The 25270-nt window shown below is 33.5% G+C and overlaps 1 protein-coding gene across 2 annotated transcripts in view; it reads left to right on the forward strand.

The window, feature by feature from the left end:
- Positions 1–25270, forward strand: part of LOC126821843 (regulator of G-protein signaling 7) — a 104545-nt gene that overhangs the window by 60462 nt on the left and 18813 nt on the right. For both annotated transcript variants that reach the window (XM_050550360.1, XM_050550359.1), the window contains exons 4-6: positions 19206–19312; positions 22020–22071; positions 23221–23362. In XM_050550360.1, coding sequence (XP_050406317.1) covers positions 19206–19312; positions 22020–22071; positions 23221–23362 — 301 coding nt within the window. The remainder of the gene's footprint in view (positions 1–19205; positions 19313–22019; positions 22072–23220; positions 23363–25270) is intronic.

Below are 25270 nucleotides of genomic sequence, written 5' to 3' on the forward strand. Positions count from 1 at the left end.
GTGTGGAAAAAAATCATTAAGGTGCCAGAAGGTGTTTGCTGTGTAGATATTGTGGATTTGCTCCTTGTTCCAATCTAACAGGTCAATAATAGAAGCTGGAGGCATTCTGTGAACACTAATTATACTACAAGATGAATCTCTGTGTAACATTAGTTTCTGTTGTCCACCCCCAAGCATCCTTTCCTGCATAACATCTCAAGGACGCCATTACATAAAACATGACTTCTGTTGTCTTTTCCCATGATCAGGTGAAGACTTTTTTTATATTTGTTGGTTATTTTTCGAATACTGGTAGCTTATTTCTGATAGGTTATTAATACATGATCCTGCACACTTTCCTGTGCAGCTAACAAGTGGAAATTTTATTGTTGGATTTAGGTGAGATAGTTATATATTTTATCTCTTTAGAAAGGAAATACAATTTATTGGATGGAACATACAGAATCCATGAGATGAATCTTTCAAAATCCATCAGATGAATCTTATGCAATAAAAAATGCAAGCAGTAGTAAGTTCGCTTCCAGATGTGTAAGCTACTCGTTTTGTCCATTATTAAATCTTTCAGAGACATACCCAGTGTCTTGGAAAAACCTGATACTAACCAACAAAAGGTATAAATGAGACACGAAAGTACTGCAAAATGTAAAATATTTTATTGTCTCATTTATAGCTAATAGCTAGTGAAAAGAGGTTATTTGATTTTGGATCTGTCATTTCTGAAAGTGAATGATGAATATGCTGTCGTTTTGAGATGAGACTAGAGCAAATTTATGATAAAGGATAGTGTTTTGAAAACGAAACTGCATTCCTCAAGATGTTTGTTTGAATAGTGCAAATAGATGAATATGCTTTAAAGGTAAACGTGGCAACAACAGCATCATCAAAAATATTTTTCGAAAGCCCAAATGGATTCCAAATATTTTTTTCATTTCTGATATGTCAAAAGTTTTGGGTGATTTAGAGTACATAAAGGGGGTCAGTGGAGAGCAGCATGTAAAAACAATCTGAAAGTTTTCTACTTCCCATTAATTCGATCTTTGACTGCTGCGACTAACTGGATATCGCTTGCTGTTAGACTGCAATAGACGAGGCGTTATCTACTGTCTGCTGTGTGAATCTCGTAGAATGGGCCTTGGCTATGGTCTGCTGTGCAAAATAGAATGGACTTTTAACAAGAAATTATGGTACGATAATTCAACAAATATATTATTGTATAAGAATACTACACATTTTGATACATATTGCAGTCAGTAAATTTAAAGTGGAAACGGACTCATTGTTTCTAGAGAGAAACTGGGACTTCATCAATGTGGATACCAGTTGTATTTATAAAAAAAAATAATACATCTGTATGTATGTATGTTTCTGATGGATTAGATATTTCACATATATACCTATGCATTTACTGTTGAAATGTTTAGCAATTTGGTAGTTTTCTTGTAACCAGTTTGCATTTGTGTGTTAATCCAAAATTACGTAAATTACAATTACATTAATCACAATCCATTCATTCGTTTACTTACTAAAATTACTTTTTCATGAAATTTAGAAAGCATGTCATCAGATTTTCCACTTGTTTGCTGTGTAAATTCATTTGCCTGAAAATTATATTTGGCGATTTTTCCAGCAAAGGTTTTGGAACAATAAAACTCGTCTGACATCTTGGTAGAACATGGTGGGTTTCTTTGCTCAGACCACAAGTATGGCACCGTTGCAATAGTGAACTTCAATCAACAGGAAATGAAGAAGAGAAAATTTATTGACCCACTATGTTCACTGTTTGAATAAGCCTGCCTTGATTAACCAACAAGCCCTTTGCATAATTACGACTGGCTTGTCAAACTAAGAAGCTTCACGCTGGAAACCAATGCTGTATATAGCTTGATGGCTGACTATGGATTTATGTTATTGATATAATAAATCTCATTTATTTCAGGTCATCTTCAATCATGATTTCCTTACATCTAATCTTATTACACTTAATTTTGTTGCTGTACAAAGGATTTATGTAAAAGAGATCAGGCCTATTACTTTGGCGCTATATCTTAGGATTTATACGTGGAAATCTCCATTATATCCTGATGAAATTATGTACACTGGAAATATGGGCCTTGTTTACAGTTTCTGTGTCAATGTAATATGTAATGTCGGAAAACCATCTTGATAAAACATAAGACATCGTGGGTGATTCACTTTCATCCCTTTTTCTAAACAGGACTTATGTAACTGCATAACAAAGAAGGCTCGAATACACATAAAATTATATACGATTTGTCTGGTAATTTCTTTATTAAGATGAACCAAATGAAAATATGAGCCTGTTTTTTTTTACACTTAGCTGTTAATCACTGGACCTTATATAAAACCCCTTTTGAATGCTTTTCAAAAATAGACTATGCAACAGACTATATTGAATAATAAAAGATGACATGAATGATTATTAAGGGGGAAGAATATCAATAATTTATATCCAATTTTAATGAAACTTAAAACATGTGTTTATATCCCAAAGATCTTGGTTCCTGTCAATATTCGCGCATAATAGACCATAACTTCCTCAATTATGATTTTAGCTTGTGGCCCCGGTAGAGGTCACAATTTTTATCCGATTTTAAAAATCTTTTTAATATATCATTGGTACACCCTGATAATAATTGAGTTTGAATTTCATAAAAATCGGACCGTAAATGCCCAATAAAATGGCCACTCCTTGAACGCAAATTGTGTAAAAGCATGTAATACCAAGGTGGTAGACCCACTAGAGGTCACAATTTTTGTCCGATATTGATGAAACTTAAAATATATCTTTATATCTCAAAGATCTCAGTTCCTTTCGATATTATTGCATTTCAGACCATAACTTCTTGGATTATCGCCCCTGATTGTACGAAAAATCATGTTTTTGTTTTTTTCAAACTGGTTCTCTATCTATCTCTTGCAAAATGTGGGTGTATCTTGCCTGGCTATCGCTTGTTGTTTTTTGAGTGGATTGAGGACGGGGGAAGATGGAGAAATGGCAATCTTGGATAAAGAGGTCATATCATCAGACTTTGAATATAATTATAGAAACTTGCAAATAAAGTCAGTACCAACTTATAGGATTAGATTAGAATTTACAAGTTATGATATATAGTTAGAGGAGTAAGATGACAAGCTTAATCTGAATTTTGTAAAGAATTGTCTGATTTATGGTGTCCTCTTGCTCTAATTCTTGGTCTTTCTAACATTTATCTTGTCAATAGCTCAATGCCAGAATTTCTCATCTGGGATATGTCATTGGTGCCAAAATAGAACATAAATCATTCATTCCATGTTTGACACACAACTACATAATTTTGTGTTTGAGTTTTAAAGAATGTTTTGGGTAAAATTTGCCAGGAATTGATTTGACATTAATTTGTATGATGGGCTATTCTTAATTTTTGTAACTTGTGCCTGAACATTTTGATATTTGTCAATAAAATATTTTAAACAACTTATATCAAACAGTAACTGGAAAATTATGATGACCAACTGTGGATGAATCAGGTCCTAACAAGTCTCATGTTGCTGTTAAAGCACTTTAGTAAAATTATAATAAAATCTTTTATCAGAAAAACCAAAGTACTAAATGAAAAGAATCTGTATAGTATTAGTTTATGGTCCAGGCAAAAACACATCTTTATGGGATGTTTGACTTAGAAAAATGGTGAGATATGTGAAAGCAGGGAAGATTTCTCATATTAGTTGATACAGACGGTTCCTGGGGGACTGTTATTATAAAACCATCCAGAAAACTGGATGATAAAATGTCTTATAGATTTATTCCATTTATTCTTTAATCTGGTGATAAAGCAATAAAAATATGGCTGACCATGGGTCTCCGGTTTAGTGAGTCATTGGGCCATTTAATCTGAGAAATGGCTTATTTTCATGTGCTAACGTCTTCCTCCTGTTTTTCTACCATTTTGACAGAAAATGAGAAATTATTGAAAAATGGATTATTTCACTGTTATTTAGTATCATATCAAACTAAATGTATAGATTTCTAGGGGCTATTTAGACAGAATTGTGATTTTAACATTATTAGTGTGGAAGTCAAGTTCTTTTTGAGTAAAAAGTTTCTGAGAAGTGTCTGAAGATAGTGGTAACAAAAGTGTTTAAGAATGCGTTTGAGAGAGAACCATGCAGGGACCGGCACATGGTGGGTGACCGATTTCACAATTTTTTTTATAATGTATGATGGATAACCCCTCCAAACCCCACTGTCAAAATTTTAGATCAATCAGACCAATTTTAGAGTGTAGAAAAAAAAATTGAAATTTTAAGACCAAATAAAGCCAAAATAAATCATCATTTTCAGTCCATTTTTCAATTATGGGGTACAACTAAACTGCGGCGAGTAGATTAATGAAACTTTATAGGGTAGCAGATATGGTTAGTGAGTATACGTTCTTAAAGTTTGATGGACTTTTATCGAGAGGATTTCTGCATAGGGACTTATATAGCTCAATTTAGGTGTGTCATTTTATTCTATCTATATCTAACCCACTGCGGGTATAAGAATTTTGTTGGGAATGCTGACTGAAAAATGACGAAAAAAAACTGCTTTATTTACAAAATGAAAAGTGTAACAGGGCACTGGAAACCAAATTAACGTGGGTTCCAGTTCCATTAAGCCGAAATAGAAATAGAAATAAACAAATAAATATAAACGCATTATATACTTTCATCAAATGTAGGGTGACCCATGTACTCACAGAAATACAGTCCACCGCTGATAGTTCGAGACTACCACTGACAGTATGATACTATAAATAGCCATGGCACGTGCAATTCTCTACAAATCTATCAACTATTACAGCCGTAAAAAATTTATTGTTGACGATTTTGAATAGCAGTAAAATTAAGATTCTTGGTTATTACAGCAGATTTAGAAATTAGGTTCGTTTCATTTTTTAAATCGCTTTATCATTAACTGTACCGTTAAGAGCGGCATCTTTTGGTTTAGTACAAATAATATCTCTGAATCACTCGGGTTAGACAGGAACATGATACTAGCAGTAGTTTCATTTTACTTTTACAAGCTTCTCAAAACGATTGTTGAGCTACCTAACGTGCTTATTTCTAAATTCAATTTCTTGTTCTAGCTTTCTGTTATGTTTCGTAAAAAAGTAGTCTTGATTATCCCGACCTGTCAATCAGACGTAGACTGGTCGATAGAATGGTTAAGCGAGACTAATTTCAAAACAAGGGCATATAACCTATCTTTTACTCAAAAGTGTCTGGATGTTATGGACAACTCTTGGAACCAGTTTTCAGTCTATTATTTATACACGATTAATGGTCATAGCTTATTAAGTACAACATGATCGTTTATTTAGTGACTATAATTGTGTGAAACTGATTTGATTCTTGGCATATATATAAATATTGTGGCGTAATTGTCGAGATATATGGAGATATTTATTTAAAAAATGCTCCATTATCAAAACTACAAATACTTATTACCAATAAGTATTTCAAATTAAAAAATATCGCTATATCTATCTATCTGTCTGTCTGTCTGTCTGTCTATCTAATAAGTATCTAATCATTAAAACTGAGCTCATAATTACACTGTTAAAATTTTGAAATGCTTAATTTACTGTAAATGTCAAAAGAACTGTTCTTGGTAAATATCATTAATCTCTCAAGACTAATTTTCAACATTTTATTAATTCGGCAATATAATCTCATAATCTAGTAGAAGAATGGTGAATTTTTGAACAGCAAATCGTAAAAACTAAATAATGTAATTTATACTAGCATAGTGGTCATATACATCTGTCTATACTTGACTAACGAATCCAGTAGACGTGGTACAAGGGTTAATCAGCGAACTGGATGTATGAGATGTGTTGTTGACGTTTGGGAAAGTAGGACGAGGGGAAATGTGTAGGGAGTGAAGTGCTGTAAAGGGATAGTTAGATGTATTATGAATGGTTAGAGTGGCTGTGGTGTTACGGTGAAATACTATGCCGCCACCGTAACACCACAGCTTTATGATTTGTTAGACAGGAGTGATGTAATGGGTGTCAACAACTGGGTATGCTGGTACCGTCGCAACGTAGCCGTGAAATATATATTGTGGGGGGGAAGGGAGGAAACGGAAAAATATACAATGTTGACAGTATGTGCCAGGCATGAGGCTGCGCAGACCGAGCGGCAGCTCGATAGGGAGTGTGTGGGAGGGTCACCCTCATAAAAATTTTTTTTTTAAATTTCAGTTTTCTGTAAGCAGTGAAAACACTATTTAGGCATTGTTTGCGGGGTTAAACCTAAAAATCACATTAATACACCTATTGCACGATATTGTGAAACTAGCTGACGAAGACACCTCGGGCGGCGATTTTTCGACTCGGGGCTGCTCTGTCAGTATCTAACAAACGCATTTAGTTCGCGTACAACTTTTAAAAACCGAATGTCAGTATGGTATTTCTCACATAATTGGTTATCGCAAAAACAGAGTAAACTGAAAGCGATCTACACTCGTCACTAGGCTTTCTATATTGTTGTTTGTGGACGGTTTACTACTCAGTGATAAGCCTGCGCCGCAAAAAGAGGTCTCGCCTTTTATTATTAGTATAATGACTTCCTCATGTGCGGCAGGTTAGTTTGCTTCTAAAAACACCGTTTTCCGTTCCAAAAAATACAAAAGTAATTTTCAACCAGATGACCATGGTTCTTTTCACCGAGACTAGATAATTTCTCTCGGTGTAAGGATATAGCTATGGATAAGTTCATACAAGGTCAATAAATCCGCGGTCACACTGTTGAGAAAATAAACCGATGGGTTTGTTTAGTAGCAAATCGAGCGTGAATCAACTGAGTTTGTACTGAAAAATTTTTGAGTGATATGTATGAACTGTCTTCACACATTCGGTTTATAATTAGCGATATACAGGTACAGTGGCAAGTGTTGTACTTCACAGACTGTTTACCTCCGAACTACCTCCGCACGAAATCCCCGATTTGGGTACTTGTTAAAAGAAAAAGAAATAGTACCTGTGCGCATGCCAGTAAAAAAAACCTCTAAGAGTTCGCGCATAAAAATGCCCGAACGTACCAGGCGCCAGGTCATCAAGTGATATTTCAAAAAGACAAAAACAAATAGTATATGCACGTATGGTCACTATTATAGCATACTCTTCACAGTGTTTTGTTTGATTAGACCTAATCCCAATCAGCACTGCCGTAATGAAAGCAAATTATGGCTGGTCAATAGTCTGATTAATAACCAATACCTAACTGGTTAACAATATCAATCGGGTTTAAACAGAGCTCCAAATACATGTATGTTTACATAACGTTTCATCATGATTCACGAAATTATTACGCCCAGTTAACCAGTGCATAGCAGAATATCAGTGCATAGCAGAATATTGCAGAAAAGCTTATGCTTGACAAACGAGGCTACAATGTAAACAATATTGTTTGGAGACGAACAATACTTTCACCGTTTTTAATACCTTAAATCACTGTCAAAAGGTTTAGGGAAGATCCCAGATTAAACGAAGGGCTGTCATGTTGCTGTACTTAGGAGAGATTTGATTGAACGGGAAGAATAGACACACTTCATGTTATTGTAGTTTCTTTTGGATAACTGGCTACTAAACCGCATTTTATTCGTGCAAAAAGGTACAAACCTAACTTCGGCCTGGCAAATAATAATATTATGTATATTTATACAGATTAAACGAAGGGCTGTCATGTTGCTGTACTTAGGAGAGATTTGATTGAACGGGAAGAATAGACACACTTCATGTTATTGTAGTTTCTTTTGGATAACTGGCTACTAAACCGCATTTTATTCGTGCAAAAAGGTACAAACCTAACTTCGGCCTGGCAAATAATAATATTATGTATATTTATACAGTGCATGTATTCCATGCACAGATGCATGTTCACCAGGGGTCTATAAAAGTTGAGTGTGCCTGCGCACACACTTGAAAATGTGCCTGCAAGGTCATACTCAAAAGTAGAGTGTATAGTATATAGTATGCCAGGTATATAGCATGATTGTGGGGGGGGGGGGCTTACGAAAGGATCTTGGGTTGGGTACCTTTTTTATTATGGTTTCTAAATTGTATTATAGATTACTTTAATAATAAAGATTATGTTTGATGTGCATATTGTTGTTGTTTGGGGTTGATATAAACATAGAATAGATGCCTACCGGCTTCAAACAAGTTCATTAAATCCCTTTGCGCAGCCAGGTTGTCATTCGTTAAACTTAACTTCCGGTATAATTCGGATACTAACAAGAGTTGTTGCCCTTGACGATGACAAGATATTCATGCACCGTAACTAAAATAACTGTTGTTCTGATAAGGCCTAAATTATTTTTCAATATTCCACTTACAGTGTATTTAAATTAAAAACAAATATCTAATTTACCATTTATTTTAATGCAAAATCAAAAGGTCTTAGTTCATATGTCGCGTGCTATTCTTTTAATCATCGACTAGCATTCTACTAGAACTGTCACTAAATTAAGCAGAGGTCACAGGTGATAGGTCATAAGTCACAGGTGGAATCGCTAACGTTGCGGGCTGATGTTTTTATCATCGTCAAAGTAAACAAAAAAACAACAACGATAAAAATAAATAGTATTCTTTATTTTACATGATTTACTTGACAGTAATATTTTTTAAAAATGTGCCTGCAAAAAAGTTTTTTAAAGCAAATGTGCCTGCGTGCGCATGTGCGCGGAAATATCGATGCCTGATGTTCACTGTGCATACAATTAAATTAATTTATTTAATCTTGATAACAAGATGGGTTTTAAGTCTTGATTTAAAACAAGAAAGAGTGAGATGATTTAATGATCTCTGGAAGATTGTTCCACAGTTTAGGAGCATTCACTGAGAACGATCCGTATCTAAATGATTTTTATTTTAACCTTGAGCAACACAACTGATGGAGGCGTGTTCTACCGAGGGTTACGCGAGGGAACTTGTATTTGCTTAAGGTTAGATAAGTATATTTGAGCTAAACCATTCACACACTGATACGTCAAAGATAACAAGGTTTGATTTAAAACAGTAAAGAATTTGAGATGATTTAATGTTCTCCGGAAGATTGTTCCACAGTTTAGGCGCATTCACCGAGAACGATCCGTATCCAAATGATTTTAATTTCCACCTTGAGCAACACAACTGATGGAGGTGTGTCCGGTCGGAGGTTACGTAAGGAAACTTGTATTTGTATAAGGTTAGATAAGTATATTTGAGCTAAGCCATTCACACACTGATACGTCAAAGACAGACTTTTGAAGATGATTCTTTCATTTATTGGCGGCCAATGGAGTGGTTTCAGAACAGGAGTGACATGAGAGTATTTTAATGATCTGGTAACAATTCGAGCTGCAGTATTTTGTAAAAGTTAATTTTTTTTTTTAATATTGGCGCTAGATGTTTCTACTAACAAGCTGTTACAATAGTCAATCCTTCAAAGAACATACAAATGTAGCAGCTGCTTCCTGGCTAATCAAGTGTCTTATATGGCCAATATTCCTGGACTGAAGATAACATTTTCGACAAATTTCAATAATGTGACTGTCCATGCTTAAATTGAACCCTATGAGGACACCTATGTTCTTCACAGTGTCTCATGGTACAAGTATTGAATCTCGTACAAACACATCATTTGAACTTGTATTTTTCAGATGTGTATTTGGGCCAAATAAAATACATTCTGATTTACTTAATTCAATTACATTTAATTTCAACATATTTCTTGTCATCATATCTTTAATGTCATGTGTACACAATAATATTTGATGTCAGAATAATTAGTGAATGGAACAGTTTTTGAGAGAGAGTATTTTGCAATCAGCTGTTTATCATCTGTATAAGAATGTCGTCCTAGAAACCATGATTATCGATTAGTTGCCCTAAATTCTTAGTATACATTACAGAAAGGATAGGTCCAAGAACGATCCTTGTGGAACTCCTTAAATCATCTATATCGGCCCTACACAGGGTTGCTGGAAGGCGGTTGCATGGGGCTTTATCAGGCATAATCATTCAGGAATTGACTGTCAGAAATGAAGTCATTATCTTCAATTTCGACCATCAAAATTAATATGAAAGAAATCTGTGCCAGTCATTTTGTCAAAACCAAAAATGTATTAGTAGTCCTCAACTTCCAGTATTAATAGAATTGTCCCCAGCCCCGCAGTGGCTGAGATATAGCATCATGAAATTTATATGTTTTAGCATAGCAAAAACTATGTCTCAAAATAAATTCCTCATGACCTCAAATGGTTTCAGAAAAATTTAATAGTCATATATATTGAAGTAGTAGACAAGATCATTCATAAAAAATAATTTTAAAAAATCAAAAAATCAATAGGCAATTTATGGAAAATATTTGAATTTAGGGATTTTTTGTAAAAAAAAATAACATTTTTTTTAACTATAAAATGGCCATAGCTGGCTCTCCGTAACTACAAGTTTGGTGACCCTCATATTTCATGTGGGGTATATGGGGTACCCAAAGACCAAATCTGCAAAGTTTGGTCAAAATCGCCCGACACTGCTTGTGCCGGTATTTTTAAATTTTGCATAGTTCTCTCGCGAACTCATTCTTAATATCATTAGTGAGCCTGAGAGATTTTGTAAATCTTTAGGTTTATAAAGTTTGTTTTTATAATTATATTTTTTTTTTTTTTTTTTTTTTTTACTGTTTTGGGATCTGGAAGTCTGAGAGCAGGGCTCACACTGGCTTTCAATTTTTTTTCCCACCAAAATGGATAGTAATTTTTATATAAAAATGTTTTGTGTGTACACTAGGCCTATTGTTATTTTCACGTACCATAACGGTATCGGAATCAGAATTCCTGATGCTTACAATCAAACTCATTGTTGACTTTAGAGCATTTTGGCGGCACGCGTATGAAACAAATGGCACACCGTTTCCCACTCGGGAATCTTAGCTATTTGACTCCTTCTCATATTTCTGACCAATGGTGATAATATAATTTTAAAATAATGATATCCGATTAGGCATGCTTGTATATTATTCATGCCGTATGAAGCTACAGTAAACGGAATTCAACTATCAAAATATTTAAATATCTTCGTAAAGATTTGTCGGCCATTTTGATTATTTCCATTTTTATGGACCTGGTTGACTTTAAATTTATACAGTGTTTAAGGTCATGAGAGGAAAAATCCTATTGATTTGTAGTGATTTTCGATAATTACTGCCCAAGTTATGGCCCTTGATATCAGATTGACTACAAATTTATACACAGTGTTTAAGGTCATGAGAAGAAGAAGCTTATTGATTACTCCCAGAGTTATGGCCCTTGATCTCTTTGAAATATCTTGTTGACACTCTAGAGGCTAAAGTTAATATCCGATTGACTTTAAATTTATACACAGTGTTTAAGCGATGAAGCATTTAAGGTTATGAGACACAGAAGCCTACTGGTTGTTTTTTAACGATTTCCAATAATTACTGCCAGAGTTATAGCCCTTGACCTCTTTGAAAAATCTTGTAGAAGCTCTTGAGGCTAAAGTTAAAATCTGATTGACTTAAAACTTATACACAGTGTTTAATATCATGAGACAAAGAATCCTATTCATTTTCAATAATTTGCGATAATTACTGCCAGAGTTAAGGCCCTTGATCACTTTGAAAAATGTTGTGGCCGCTCTAGAGGCTAAAGTTAATATAAATTGTTTAAAGTAGCTAACTCTCTAACTCAATATCATCCAAAATCTTCAACATTGAAAACACAAATTATTTGTCAATTTAAATCAACATTGATGCTGTGATCTTACCGGAAAAAGATGGGCTTCTGATATCCAATATTTAAGACAAAATAAACATTTTACCATTGGTACACGAATCGTGTACCATAAGGTGTTTCAGCCCCAGTTCTAGCAAGAGACTCGAGGAACGAGGCTAGAAATATTGCACCAAACCAAACGGTGTATGTAGACTGGAATAACCAGGCGCTAGAAATTTGCATTCGATTGAGACTGCTGGCTTATTTCGCGGAACATAACTGATTTGAAATTAGAGTAAAAACAGAAACCATTGAATGTATATCAGTTTATATACATTCATATTACAGTATTATATGAGTTGCGACCCACTTGTGTCAATTTCTAGGTCCGAAATGTTAGCGATTTAGCTCCTTTAAGGTCATGAGACAAACAATCGAAACAAATTCTAATGTTTTCTGATAATTACTTCATGGGTTAATACTTGTGATCAGATTTTCATGTGTTGTGAATGTTCTCATTACTGACAAAAGAAAAAATATGCACTTATTGACTGTGACTGCCCTGACGACTAGGCTGCTGTGGGCGTATGTGTCGTTGCCTGTTAAGACAAAACAAGGCATCAAATAATCACCGATTAGATCAATTATCAGGAGTAAATAACCACATTATATATATATCATTGGCAATTATCAATCAACTAATCATTAATCCAAGACAATTGTTTAGTATTACTCATTGACACAATCCGGATCATCAGCGAGTATGCTGCCATCTGATTGTGATTGACACTCTAGGTAATGGTCAATCTAGGATATAGGCTTTGTCCTGTTCCCCAATCCTTTCAGTTATCTGAATAAATATTGTTTATATAAAAAAAAAGTTCTCAAAAAGAATCGCCAGTACCCCAATATGTTATCGCCAAAATAAAATTTTCTTCCATATTTTTATTGCAAATTGTGATTTTGGCGACCTACAGCATGAGCCCTGCCATAGAGATTTTATAAATCTGTGGGGTTGTGCCTGTAAGCTGAACATCGAATTGATCTTGAGGTTTATAAAGTTTGTTTTTATAGTTCAAATTTTGTTGTTTTGTTTTTTGTTTTCACTATATTGCGATCAGGAAGAATTTTTTTTAAATTTTAGGGATTTGGCATGATTATTTAATGTTATGGACAGACGAGCGTATTTTTCCGCCCGAGTGCGCCGATTGAAATTTGCCAGCAATTTTTTTACGGCCGATAACGAACGGGCACACGTAGCGATCGTCTCAAGAGCGTACGCCACTCTGTGAGTAATTATGTCGATCACATGACTTGTCGATCACGTGGCTTGTACAAAATGGCAGCCATTTTGAGATCATGTGATATCAACGATCTCGATGATTGGCTTATAAAAATGAATCGCCCGACAATATACGCTGAACAGGGGCACACGAGCGAATTTAATCGACGGAGAAAAATATTCGGCCGAAAATATCTAACATGCTAGATACGAGCGATTAATCGGGCGAATGGTTCGCCGAGCAGAATCGTCGTCGCCCTGAAGGGGCACACGGGCGTATTTTTCGAGCGATTTTAAACATCGCCGCAAACAAACGAAAAAATATGCTCGTCTGTCCCCCACTTTAGGTTTATATACAGAATATTCCTGGGCAGGTGTGCTCAGAATTCTGTAAACAGGATGCTGAGTGGTTAAATAGATAATTGACATCATTCAGTTGAAGTTCACCAACATGACGCTTAATATGACAACAGTCAGAAAGTAAACAAAAAAGAACTAAAATTTAGACCTGTAGCTAAATTGGAAAAAAATACTTATAACTGCACACAGCTTATTTTAATGCTGTTTTCAAGAATTCTGATTTAATGAAAGTAATGGTAAATTGTCATTAGAACTATCTAAATAATCACTTTTATAAATCCATATTACTGAACAGTTTCAGTGATACTGTCATAAATCAAAATAAAGTGAGTTTGTGTAAATCTTTGTTTACTCGTTGGCATCTGTCCAGACGGCAGTGTAGCATGTCTGTCATTCTAATAAAGAAATGATCTCCAGAAACTTTCTACACAGACACCAGCAAATCACTTGCTATCTGGTGGTTCATGACTTGTGCAGCCTCCTTTATAGAATGTGATTTGCGTCATTCATAGCTTCTACTTGTCTTTCCAGCCAATAGTGTGCTTCAGTGACTAATTTCAGACTCGTCAACACTGTTATGACAAAGTAAGCAATAGTATTGTCAGAGAGTATTTTTGTTATCATTCTATCAAGTAGACAACATGCGAGTCTTAATATCTCTTTCTGGAGGTACAAGTGAATTAGCTTACATCCCCAATATAATGGCATCATCGCCTAATGGCATTTAATATTTAGCCTGTTGTTCTTAAAGAGATCTTCAAATGATTGGAAGGACTGTTGACATGATATTTAAATCGGTAACTAATTGTCCTTAAACTTATCTTATTCCTGACTTTGAATTATAGAAATAATTAATCTCTACTATTGAATGGCATTATTCAGATGACATTGACCCAAATCCCCTTAGATTACAAACAAACCATAACCCATATATTTACATATCAATTCAAAAAAGATCTTTTAATTTAGTAATTTTTAACATTCCAACTGTGTTGGTAATGTAAGGTGTCAGAACTACTGCTGACTTATTCTGGAAAACCAATATTAATATCACTTACAATGGTGTATAGGAATACTTGAATTGCTTGGCAATTGAGACCAAGCTTAAAGGGTTAAATACTAATATTCGACCTGAATAAATCCTGTTTGAAACCAGAATATTGTGTCCTTCAAATGAGGAAGGTATTTATTTAATCATTGATAAGTATTTCCTTGTGTGTCAACGATTTAGTGTATTTATATTTTAAATTTCATTCACATTTACCAGTATATCATGAAGAATATTGAAAACAGAGATAATGTTGGAAATGGCAGTTATATTTGCATGAACTTTGTGGACCATATTGATTTAAAGGGCTGCTAGAATGTCATGGTTTTTCCCCATTATCTGTCTTGCATGTTTCTTTAGCAAAATACAGGCCACACTAATCCTTATATATTTTGACTATCTCATTGAAATAAGGAAGCCTATTGATTTTCAACATTTTTTGACAAGCTTTATGCCCTTTTATAGGCTGCATTTATGAACTTATTTTTCTGAAATTTATGTTGAAAGGAAGAACCCTGTTGATTTTCAGTTATTTTCAATAATAGCTGCCAGAGTAATTTCATTTTGTTACAAAATCTTGATAGAACTGTTAGCTTCAATTATAGTCTGTTCTTTTGAAAAATTTTCAGTTACCTTCTGGTGAGTGTATGTTTTGTTGCCTGGCAATCTATATTTGAATCGGGTACTGAGCAACATTTAGCCCCTTAGAATTACATTGTTGTCAACACTGAGTGTTTACGTAAGATTAATCTATAGCTGCTCAATGTTTCAGTTTAGAATACACTTTGTGACCAATTACATAGCTGCGGTTTTATCTTTCAAATTTCTATTTGCCTATATTAACTGTGGGCGTACACATGAATTATTGTCAATCTCCTGTCTTTCAAAGAAAATTTCAGAAATATTCTCATTTTCTACTGTAACCTTTTATAGAATATTCATTGAGTTTGATAGGGAAATTAAATCAATATTAAATATTATTGAACAGTTAATTATGGAATGAAATAGAATGGTGTTAATGTCACACTAAAACAATTTTGTGATTAATTAAGACTTAAGAAATGGTAATTTTTCTTTTCTATGACTTTTCTGTCTGCATTTTCTTGAAAATGCCAACTCATAAGGAATCTTGCTGTGACAGGTCACAATTAATAATTCATTACACTACAATATGTAATACTACCCTGCCAAATGACTATTATTACTATTATTAATATGCTGAAAAAATTGTTTACTCAGTGGATTAGACAATGCAGTAGTTATTATTAGCAATTTCTATTTGAAACATTTGATAGTGTCCGATAAAAACTGAAAAATTCATTAGATGATTTAAATATACATGACACACAGATGACATCAGCAGGGCATGTCTGAACTGTAGATGTCTAAGGTAATACACATTTCGAAATCAAATGTAGAACGGTATTACTTTGACTCTGCAATGAAGTTAACTTAAACGCTTCTACAAACATGTCAAATTTGGACCTTTTTTAACCAGGCTTTTTGTGCAATTTGAATGACTAGGCACACTTGCAATTTGCCATCCCTGTAAAATAAGAAGTAGTCTTAAAAAAATCCCAAGGGTTCTTCTGAGTGATTCAAACCTGGAACTTAATAAAACTACCATGGCTCCAGATTTATATTAATGAAATCACAGCACATGGTATATTGTTTCCATTATATATGCATAAATATGATGTAGAAATTTATAATCTAATTCATAAAATTTGAATTAATAATAATTATTGTAAGCCTGACTCATAATTCTACTATGTTAATTACCTATATTATGGTTAATCAAGTTAGTTTTTAATTATCACCATACTCTGATAACCTCAGGAACACCTTGAGTAGGGGGTGGCAGTAAGAGTTTCTTTGCTTTGACGTTTATATCTCTACATAGTGCCAAAACTTTATAATGGAGGCTCCTGTTTTACATTGGTTCAGAAAACTTTTACACCTGTTTACCATAATTTAAACCTTTTTGAAATCTCACTTTGCTCTTGTTGTGTCTTGTCTATTATTCCCACCTTATTTTCCATAATCTTATTTATTTATATATATTTTTGTTCAATCGATAAAACCATTTAGCCGAGACACGGAATAAGACATTTGTTGGTATAAATGGGTTGTAAGATGGGATTAGTAGGAAGTTCTAAGAACAGTACTACTAATTGATTACCTGAGTGTTTATTAAATTGGTGCAGAAATGTGTGTTAAAATTCAGTGAAGTATCGAACCAGTGTATAGTAATAGCTTTAATAGAACGTATGAATATTGAATGATCTATTAGTTTTCTACCATTTTTTTTTTCAGTAGACCTAACTACTTAATTTATATCCTAAGCTATATTATTCCCACCTTAAGCATTAGTTGTTTTATTCTTTTTGTATATTTTGTTTGTTTTTGGTTCATTGATTTATTGAAGTGCATGATAGTCAGCTTTCAATACAATAGATTACTTTAAGGTTGCCATCGACTTATGACTTGTGTAGATTGTAGTGCGAACAGCTAGCTTCACAACAAGTAAAAGTAACAGTTTATGTAACAAACTATATTTACCCTCGACAATAACATTCCATGGTATTGATGTTCATATAAAATAATTGACGTTTATTATATGACTGGTTCTTTACGTTATGAAAGATTGAATGCAACATTGATTATATAAAGGTTTTTACATACATTAAATTTTTGCACATGAAAATTTAATTTTCTCCTATATTCATGATTATTGAATAAACAGTGAATTGTGTGAAAGGGATGAAACTTGGTTTATGGCTCCATTGCATTAATACATTGACTAACTTGTTTGATCTGATCATTTTCTGCTCAGGTTAAGCAATGTGTTAGGTAATTTGATTGTTTGATGCTTTATAAAACGAGCGGGTTTGGATGGTCTAATGAGGGTCATCTATTTATTTTGGGATTGAGGTGGGGGGACATATCAGCCACATTTTATCTCTTTGGGGTGTAAATAGGGACTTGCAATACAGTAAGAATTTAATGGAAATGTGGTCGTATATTGTCTCCCTCGGTCGAATGATGAACGGTATCATCCGATCTGTATGGAATTTATATGCATCATTTGAATTAGTGACACAAAGAAGCCTGTTGATTTTCAGCAATTTCCAATAATTACTTCTCCAGTTATGGGCTTTATTTTACTTTGTTGAATAATGTAAACGCTTGAAGGACAAGTCATCGTCTGATCTGTGTGAAATTTATATGCATAAATGGGTGTTTATTAGGTCAATGTCTTGATGGAGTTCGAAGATGAGCATTTTCTGCTTAGGGTAAGCAGAGATAAGCAATTTGATTGGTTGATGCTTTGGGACACAATAATTTTAGTTCTGATTAAGTGAGAGTGATGAAACATGGTGTATAGTTTAATTATATCAATACCTTGACTACGTTCGATAATGAGCATTTTCTGCTTAGGGTAAGCAGAGAGATAAGCAATTTGATTGGCAGAGACTTTGGAACACAATAACTCTCCTTCTAATTGAGCTATAAAGTTCAAACTTGGTGTAGGTGTTTATTAGGTCAATGCCTAGATTAAGGTTAAAGATGAGAATTTTCTGCTTAGGGGATGCAGAGATAAGCAATTTGATTGGTTGATGCTTTGGGACACGATAGCATTAGTTCTAATTAAGTGAGAGTGAGGACACTTGGTGTATAGTTTTATCACATCAATACCTTGACTAAGATCGATAGTGAGCATTTTCTGCTCAGGGTAAGCAGAGCGATAAGCAATTTGATTGGTTGACACTTACGAACACAATAACTCTCCTCCTTATTGAGGTAGAATGTTCAAACTTGGTGTAGGCGTTCATTAGGTGAATGTCTTGATGGACTTCAATGATAAACATGTCTGCTTGCGGTAAGCAGAGATAAGAAATCTGATTGGTTGATGCTTTGGGGCATGATAACTTTGGTTTTGATTGAGTGAGAGAGATGAAACTTTAAGTATAGATTCATTATATCATTACCTTGTTTAAGTTCGATGATCAGAATTTTCTGCTTAGACTAAGGAGCGATAAGCAATTTGATTGGTCAAGACTTTGGAACATAATTGGGGTAGAATGATTAAACTTGATGTAGATGCTCATTAGGTGAATGTATTGACTGAGTTCAACGATTAACATTTCGAGCTAAAGCAGAGCTAAGAAATTTCATTGGTCGATGCTTTGGGACAAGATAACTTTGATTCTATCTGATAGAGAGTGATGAAACTTAGTGTATAGTTGATTGCTTGATACTTTAAGAAAAAATAAATGTGCAATTAATTAATATGTGTCATCTATTTATTTTGGGATTTCGGCGTGGTACATCATGCAGCCTCGCTGTCGGCTTGTTAAAAGTTTATATAAATGTAATATCGGAATACCAAACAAACTGTCCTAGCATGGTAATGTGAAAACCTTTATTTATCACTGTAAAAGATGGATGGTTAAACATGCTTTGTTTTTATCAGACATAGTAATACAAACTGCTCATTTAGAATTTGATTTACAGAAAATAAGGTAATTTTGACCCCTCACTAATTTTTCCATATTTCTCCCTTCTCAACTCAGTGACAGTAACGGATAAGCGAAAAGTTACTGCAGATCATTGTGAATATCAAGCATACAGTCACTGTAAGAATTATGGCATATTGTATATTGTCACAATTATCTCTACCTTAGTTTGATGCAAATTTTAGCATGTATTTATCTTTTTAAAAATTAATTTTTTGTTAATTTGTTTTACAGTGGAAGCACTTCATCTTGCACATCTGATGTCATCCCATGGTTACTTCTTTCCTATAGATGATCATGTACTAAGTGTAAAAAATGACAACACATATTACAGGTTTCAGGTGAGTTTTATGTATGCGTGTAGCCTGTGGCTGGAAATAACTTAATTTCAAAAGAAGAACAGTATTGAAAATTATAACAACCATGATGGTAATGCTATATATATATATATATAGAAATGGAGAAAACTTGTCAAATAACATTTTCTGTTAAATTTGATCAGATTCATTGCAAATTTTCTCTTTAGCTTTTATTTGTCCGATATTGATAAACAAAATAATTTTATCTGTGACAATATATTTCAAAAATAAAAATAAATTTAATGTAATAAACAGTAGGGCTTTAACTAACTTAGAAATTCAATTTGAATCGTACAGGTATCAAATCGCCTGTCTGACCCTCCAAGTCCAGTGTAGGTTAGTCACAATATTATATGTCAAATCATTCAGAAATAAATTGCATTAAAAGCTAGCTTTTTTCATCAACAGAAATAACACAACAAGTTATCATAAATCTGTTTTCATAATTCCATTCGGATATGTCTTTGATTTCCCAACAGATAAAGTAAAGGAAAAAATTATGCTATTAAAAGAAAGCGTTTAAATTAAATATCTGTGTTTGAAAGTTATAAATAGAGAAATATTATCTTTCAATTATAGTCACAATTCTCTTGATAAACTTTTTTTAATCCCCATACGACAGCCTTCTTTTACAAAACTGGCTAATTAAAGCTGCAAAAGTATTGCCAGTTTACAGCAAAAAAAATTGTTGAATTGTCATAATGAGATAAAGTCTACCGCCAATATATGCCTCTTCTTCATTTAGTTTGAAGGTTTTAGGAGTTCAATTTTTAAACTTGTGACAGATTTTACTGGACACTATTTAATAGACTCCTGTCACAGGATTTGAGCTGAAAACTGTCATTTTCACTTTACAAGTTGACAAAAATTTCCTGTACATTCTTGAAGATTTTAATCAATATGCTTCCTTAAATGAATATGCCCAGAAAACTCAACATCCGCACGAAAAGCTTAAAAAAGAAGATTTTAAGATTGAGTCATAATGTGCATTAACAGCTGAACAAGTCATGTCTGTCTTCAACCATATTGAATTCTTGTCTAATTCTTAAAAAATGTATGCCATTAGTAGTCCTACTCGCTGGCATTTCCGTACCCTTGATAGAGATTGAGATATAAAAGCCAGGATGCACTGTGTTTTAGTTTTTGCCTTGTATATCTATGAATGAAGTCGTGTGGATGCGAGTGAATGTCAAATGAGCAGATATAATGCTTCTATTGGTTGATGAATTACAATATACTGCATGTATTGATTGGTACTACATTCAACCAACTTAGCTGCCTGCATTCATGTTTTGTATAAAGAAATGTCCTTGGCGGGAGTACAAGGTCATTCTGCAGTTATGACTTTGATTCACACTAGACAATAAATCTGTCTCCGTTAGAACTTGCGGCTTAGGTCGATGGCCATAGAGCTGAAAAGAATATTAAGCCAGGTTCTCATGAAAAATAATTAGATCACACATTATATACTGAACTTTGAAATCGAAGCTCATGTCTATGCACTACGAATTATCAATGTTAGACCTGTTGCAATTTCAAAATCAAATTATTTATATGTTATTGCCTAAGGTTGTGTGAGTTATTTTAGGAATTGTAATGGAAAATAGTTCTATTTTGGTATGTGTGTGTATGGAAATTAATTCATCAACAAAGATTGCTATCTTTTCTGTTATCAGTAGAAGACCCTGGTGTATATCTCTGAAAAAAAAAAGACATGAAGTCTACATGGATAGTCCATCTGATAGACACACTAATAAATATTATATACACATGGTTATGTACTTGAACTGTACCGAATCCACCCACACTTAATCTCTTTTTTTAAAGGGATATTTCCTTGCAAAAATCTAATTTGATAGATCTTGATTTTGTTTGCACCATATACAGTTACCAAGTGCAAATTAGACTAGAAAACAAGGTATGGTAGTATGACATTGAGATGTGCACGGCAAAAATGGGTTTGCACTTCAGTTGTGGTAAAACTGACATATACTCCAGAAAGATGTTGTTTCAGCATTTTATGTAGAAAAGGATATGTTTAGAAATTAAACCTAAAAGTCTGTATGTTGTGGTTTCCCCTTCCAGTGGTGCAGTACCTGGCAAGGAACAGCTTTTGATTGTTTGGATGTAACAAAAGATCTGAGGTCCTGTGTACACCTTGAATGTCAGAATTCAGTTGCTGTCTAGGCAAATTTTCCCTCATCGCACACGGCATGGCATATGCCATTCTTCATTAGCCCTGTTAAAGAAGAAAAGCAAAATACCATTTCATTCATTCACTTTTTTATATCCGGATAGTTTTTCAATCCAACCTTACTTTTTGAAAGTTTAGGGTTGAAATTACTAGTGACAGTGCTAAATGATTTTACTGGTAGTTTAAATATATGTTATACTTTCCATTACCTCAAACAGTATGTTTATTGATTTTGTTCTGTCATAGATATTTAGGTACATATATTATTTTTAGTTTAAGTCATTGATGTTCTTTAAAAAACAAACATGTTTTATGTCGACCTAGAATAACAAAATTTTCATATCTAGAGCCACTCACAATCTGACCTCTCACTTTAAACTATTGGTTTAATAAACTGGAACTGGTTTGATATGTGTCTTTTCCAGAAGCTTTTAAATGTCTGTCTGTAGTCAGAAATTTATACTTATTAAATGTATGTTTATGCTTCCTTTTCAGACGCCTTGTTTTTGGCCTTCCAGATGTGGTGAACCAGAAAATACAGATTATGGTATTTATCATTTCTGTTTACAATAAACTATCCGTTGATCAAGTTATAGATCATATTAATTTATTTTGATGCTGTCTTCATAAGATCAACACATATTTATAATACAACACGGGTTAATATGGCTTGTAGTTGTTATTAAAAACACCCAATGGATACATTTCATTTAATGCTTCTGTTGTTGTACTTGCAAACATTTAGCTAGCAGCAAATTCATTCACTATTGAACATAAACAGCACATTGTATTATTTATCCATGTCTATTTTTAGAAAACTGCTGATTCATATCTAATTTCATTAAATCATTATCAAAACATGCATCTTATCGATTAAAAACACACACAAATAGTAAATAGAAATTTAAATTTAAAGTCATTCCCTCAGAGGATTTGGAAAGAAGAGAGAGAGAGAAATAGGGTTTAATGTCCACTCGACACAAACTAGGTCATTTCGGGACAAACATATGGTTCAATTTTATTTCCATAATTCGCTTGCACGTAGGGGTCTTTAATTAGCAGTGGGAGGAAACCGGAGGACCCTTAGAAAACCCACGAGGTTGGACAGGCGACCCTACTCCTTGTCACGTACAACTGGGAAATTTAAACCACGCCAGTTGAGTCAATGACAGACTTTATGATACAGCACGCGCATGCTAACCATTCAGCCATCCAACCCCCCGATTTGGAAAGAAACAGACTACTTTAACTTTTATTTTAAGAATTGGTAGTTCTTGACAAACTATGTAATATTCTTATTTGTCAGGTGTATTATACCATAAATTCTTGATCAAGCACATCCAAATTAGTGTCTCACAGCACACATTATCCAAATTGTTGCAGTAGCTTAGGACCAAATCATTGGATCAAGCTCGAAATTCTGGTTTAAGTTCCATTGACCCCCAGTCTATTAAGTATTATGAAATGTTATTTGAGTTACGATATTTTGACAAATAAGTAATTCTAAGAGCTCAAATTTTGTTTGTTATTTAAATGCTTAGAATGCTAGCCTACTCCACGCAATGAATTTCCGCCAAATAGAATTTTTGGGCATTTCTTATGTAGCCCTTTAAATTGCATGTTATACTGTTTCTATAGTCTGAGCACAGTAATCAAATTTGTAAAAAGTATACTGGTATATTTTTTTCTCTTACAGCTGTGTATTTATGCAAGAGAACAATGCAAAATAAACAGAGGCTAGAATTGGCAGATTACGAAGCTGAAAATTTAGCACGTCTTCAAAAAATGTTCTCTAGGAAATGGGAGTTTATTTTTATGCAAGCAGAGGCCCAAGCCAAGTGAGTTTAATTTTGTTTCTAATGATCGAGATCTCAATAGAAATCAGACAAGGCCAGCAAAGATCCTAATTAGCAAGTCTAATAAGACATCAGAATACCCTTTCTCAGCTACGAAACTCCAACAATAGATGGATTGATTAATGCTTCACAAATGAAATATGTAGGGAAAAATAAGGATATGCTTCCTTTGGATGGGTTTAATATTTAAGACCATAAATCTGTACTTGCTTTTTAACTCATTTAAAAACGGAAATGGAACTGGAATAAATTTGTGAAGAATTTTATAATCTAGATTCCTGTTCAAAGACCTGTTTTAAGAATAAACAATAAAAGTATTTTTAATAATAAGGAACTACAAGTACCTTCATAATGAAATTTTACTGTATTTTTCAATTTAATTTTTTTAGCGAGTTTTTCACCTTGGGTAATTCTATAATCTTTGGACCAGGCTGTCATGAAGTTTCATTTTTAATGAAGTCACTTCATAATTGCTCAATAATTAGTTTGTTGTCAAAAATTTAACCAGCTATAGGCTGTGAAGCTGAATATCATTTTTTCACTTAATCACTGGTGAGAATTTGATTCTTTGTAAAAACATCCTAGGTTAAGCTTGTCATGTCATCAACCTCAACAATCTCTGCCTTTAGCTATAGAATTATTTGTTGCGCTAATTTATGAGACAGCTATTCAATATGGAGCAAGTAGTTAACATTAATTATATAGCCTCTCCCATCCTAATATCACATGGCAAGAACAATTCATCTGTTTATATAAGCCAGAAAAATATGATGTGGGGATGGTGGATTCTCCTAGATCTATTACATCCTATGTATAGAAGACTTAACACCGAATTGCAATTTATTTCTTTTCTCCTCATTTCTCCATCTTGCTTGACAAACTATTGACAGATGGAGATGTATTCTCCTGTTTTTTACTCGACCATTTTCTGTTTTGTTGTAATTGCTTCAGATAGCAACGATTATAAGACAGATCAATAATTAGTGGAAATAGACAGAAGAAAGGGATGCTTGGAGATTTTACATTCAACCGGTAGATGATCAATTAATAATCATGTAATTCTCTTTACCATAGCATTTCAACCAATCAACATTGCAAAACCTATTAAACAGCCGTTAAATAATGTCATCTACGAAACTAGAAATTAAACCTATAATTGCCTTTAAAATTTTTTTTCATAAAAAATACTTTTTAGGAGAGATTCTTCATATATATTTAGAACAGATCGTGCCAGTTAACTCAATTTTTTAAATGCCCACATTATTGTTTATTTAATTCTATGTTGAATACATCCTTGGTATTTCCAGTACCGGGCTACCAGTAGAGCTGTAAAAAAAACAAAAACATGCATAAAAAGTTGGAAATACCCCCGGAGTATTCACTTGACACTTTCTAGTCAATATTATTTAAAGATTTTAACATAAATACAGTACCAATTTTACAAACAAAATTTAATGAGCTGTTTCAAACACAGATCTATCTATAGCCATGAAGACTTGCTAAAAATATTGGTCTGTGTTGTTTATTACAATTTTGATTTCCAGTGTATTAAACATACATTATGCAAGAGCTAAATCTGCCTGTTGCAGGTCTTTCTTTAGGCCTTAAATATTATCTAAATTATTTATTAGACATTTATTAACAAAACAAGACCATAATCAACTCTAAATGGCATCAGATTCTCAATTAGAACAGTTTGCCATTTAAAAATTGTAATTAAAAATGGGAAAATGAGGCTAAGTCTTGAATATACCTGTGCTCTGGTTACCACAATGCACACACATCTTGTCAAAACTACAAACAGTGATACCTTGGGTCAGAAAAAAGTAATTTAAATGAAATTTTCAACTGTTTCATTTTGCAATATCTATTTTTGAACTATTATAGTAA

The sequence above is a fragment of the Patella vulgata genome, chromosome 5 (genome assembly GCF_932274485.2).
Source record: "Patella vulgata chromosome 5, xgPatVulg1.2, whole genome shotgun sequence".
NCBI lineage: Eukaryota > Metazoa > Mollusca > Gastropoda > Patellidae > Patella > Patella vulgata.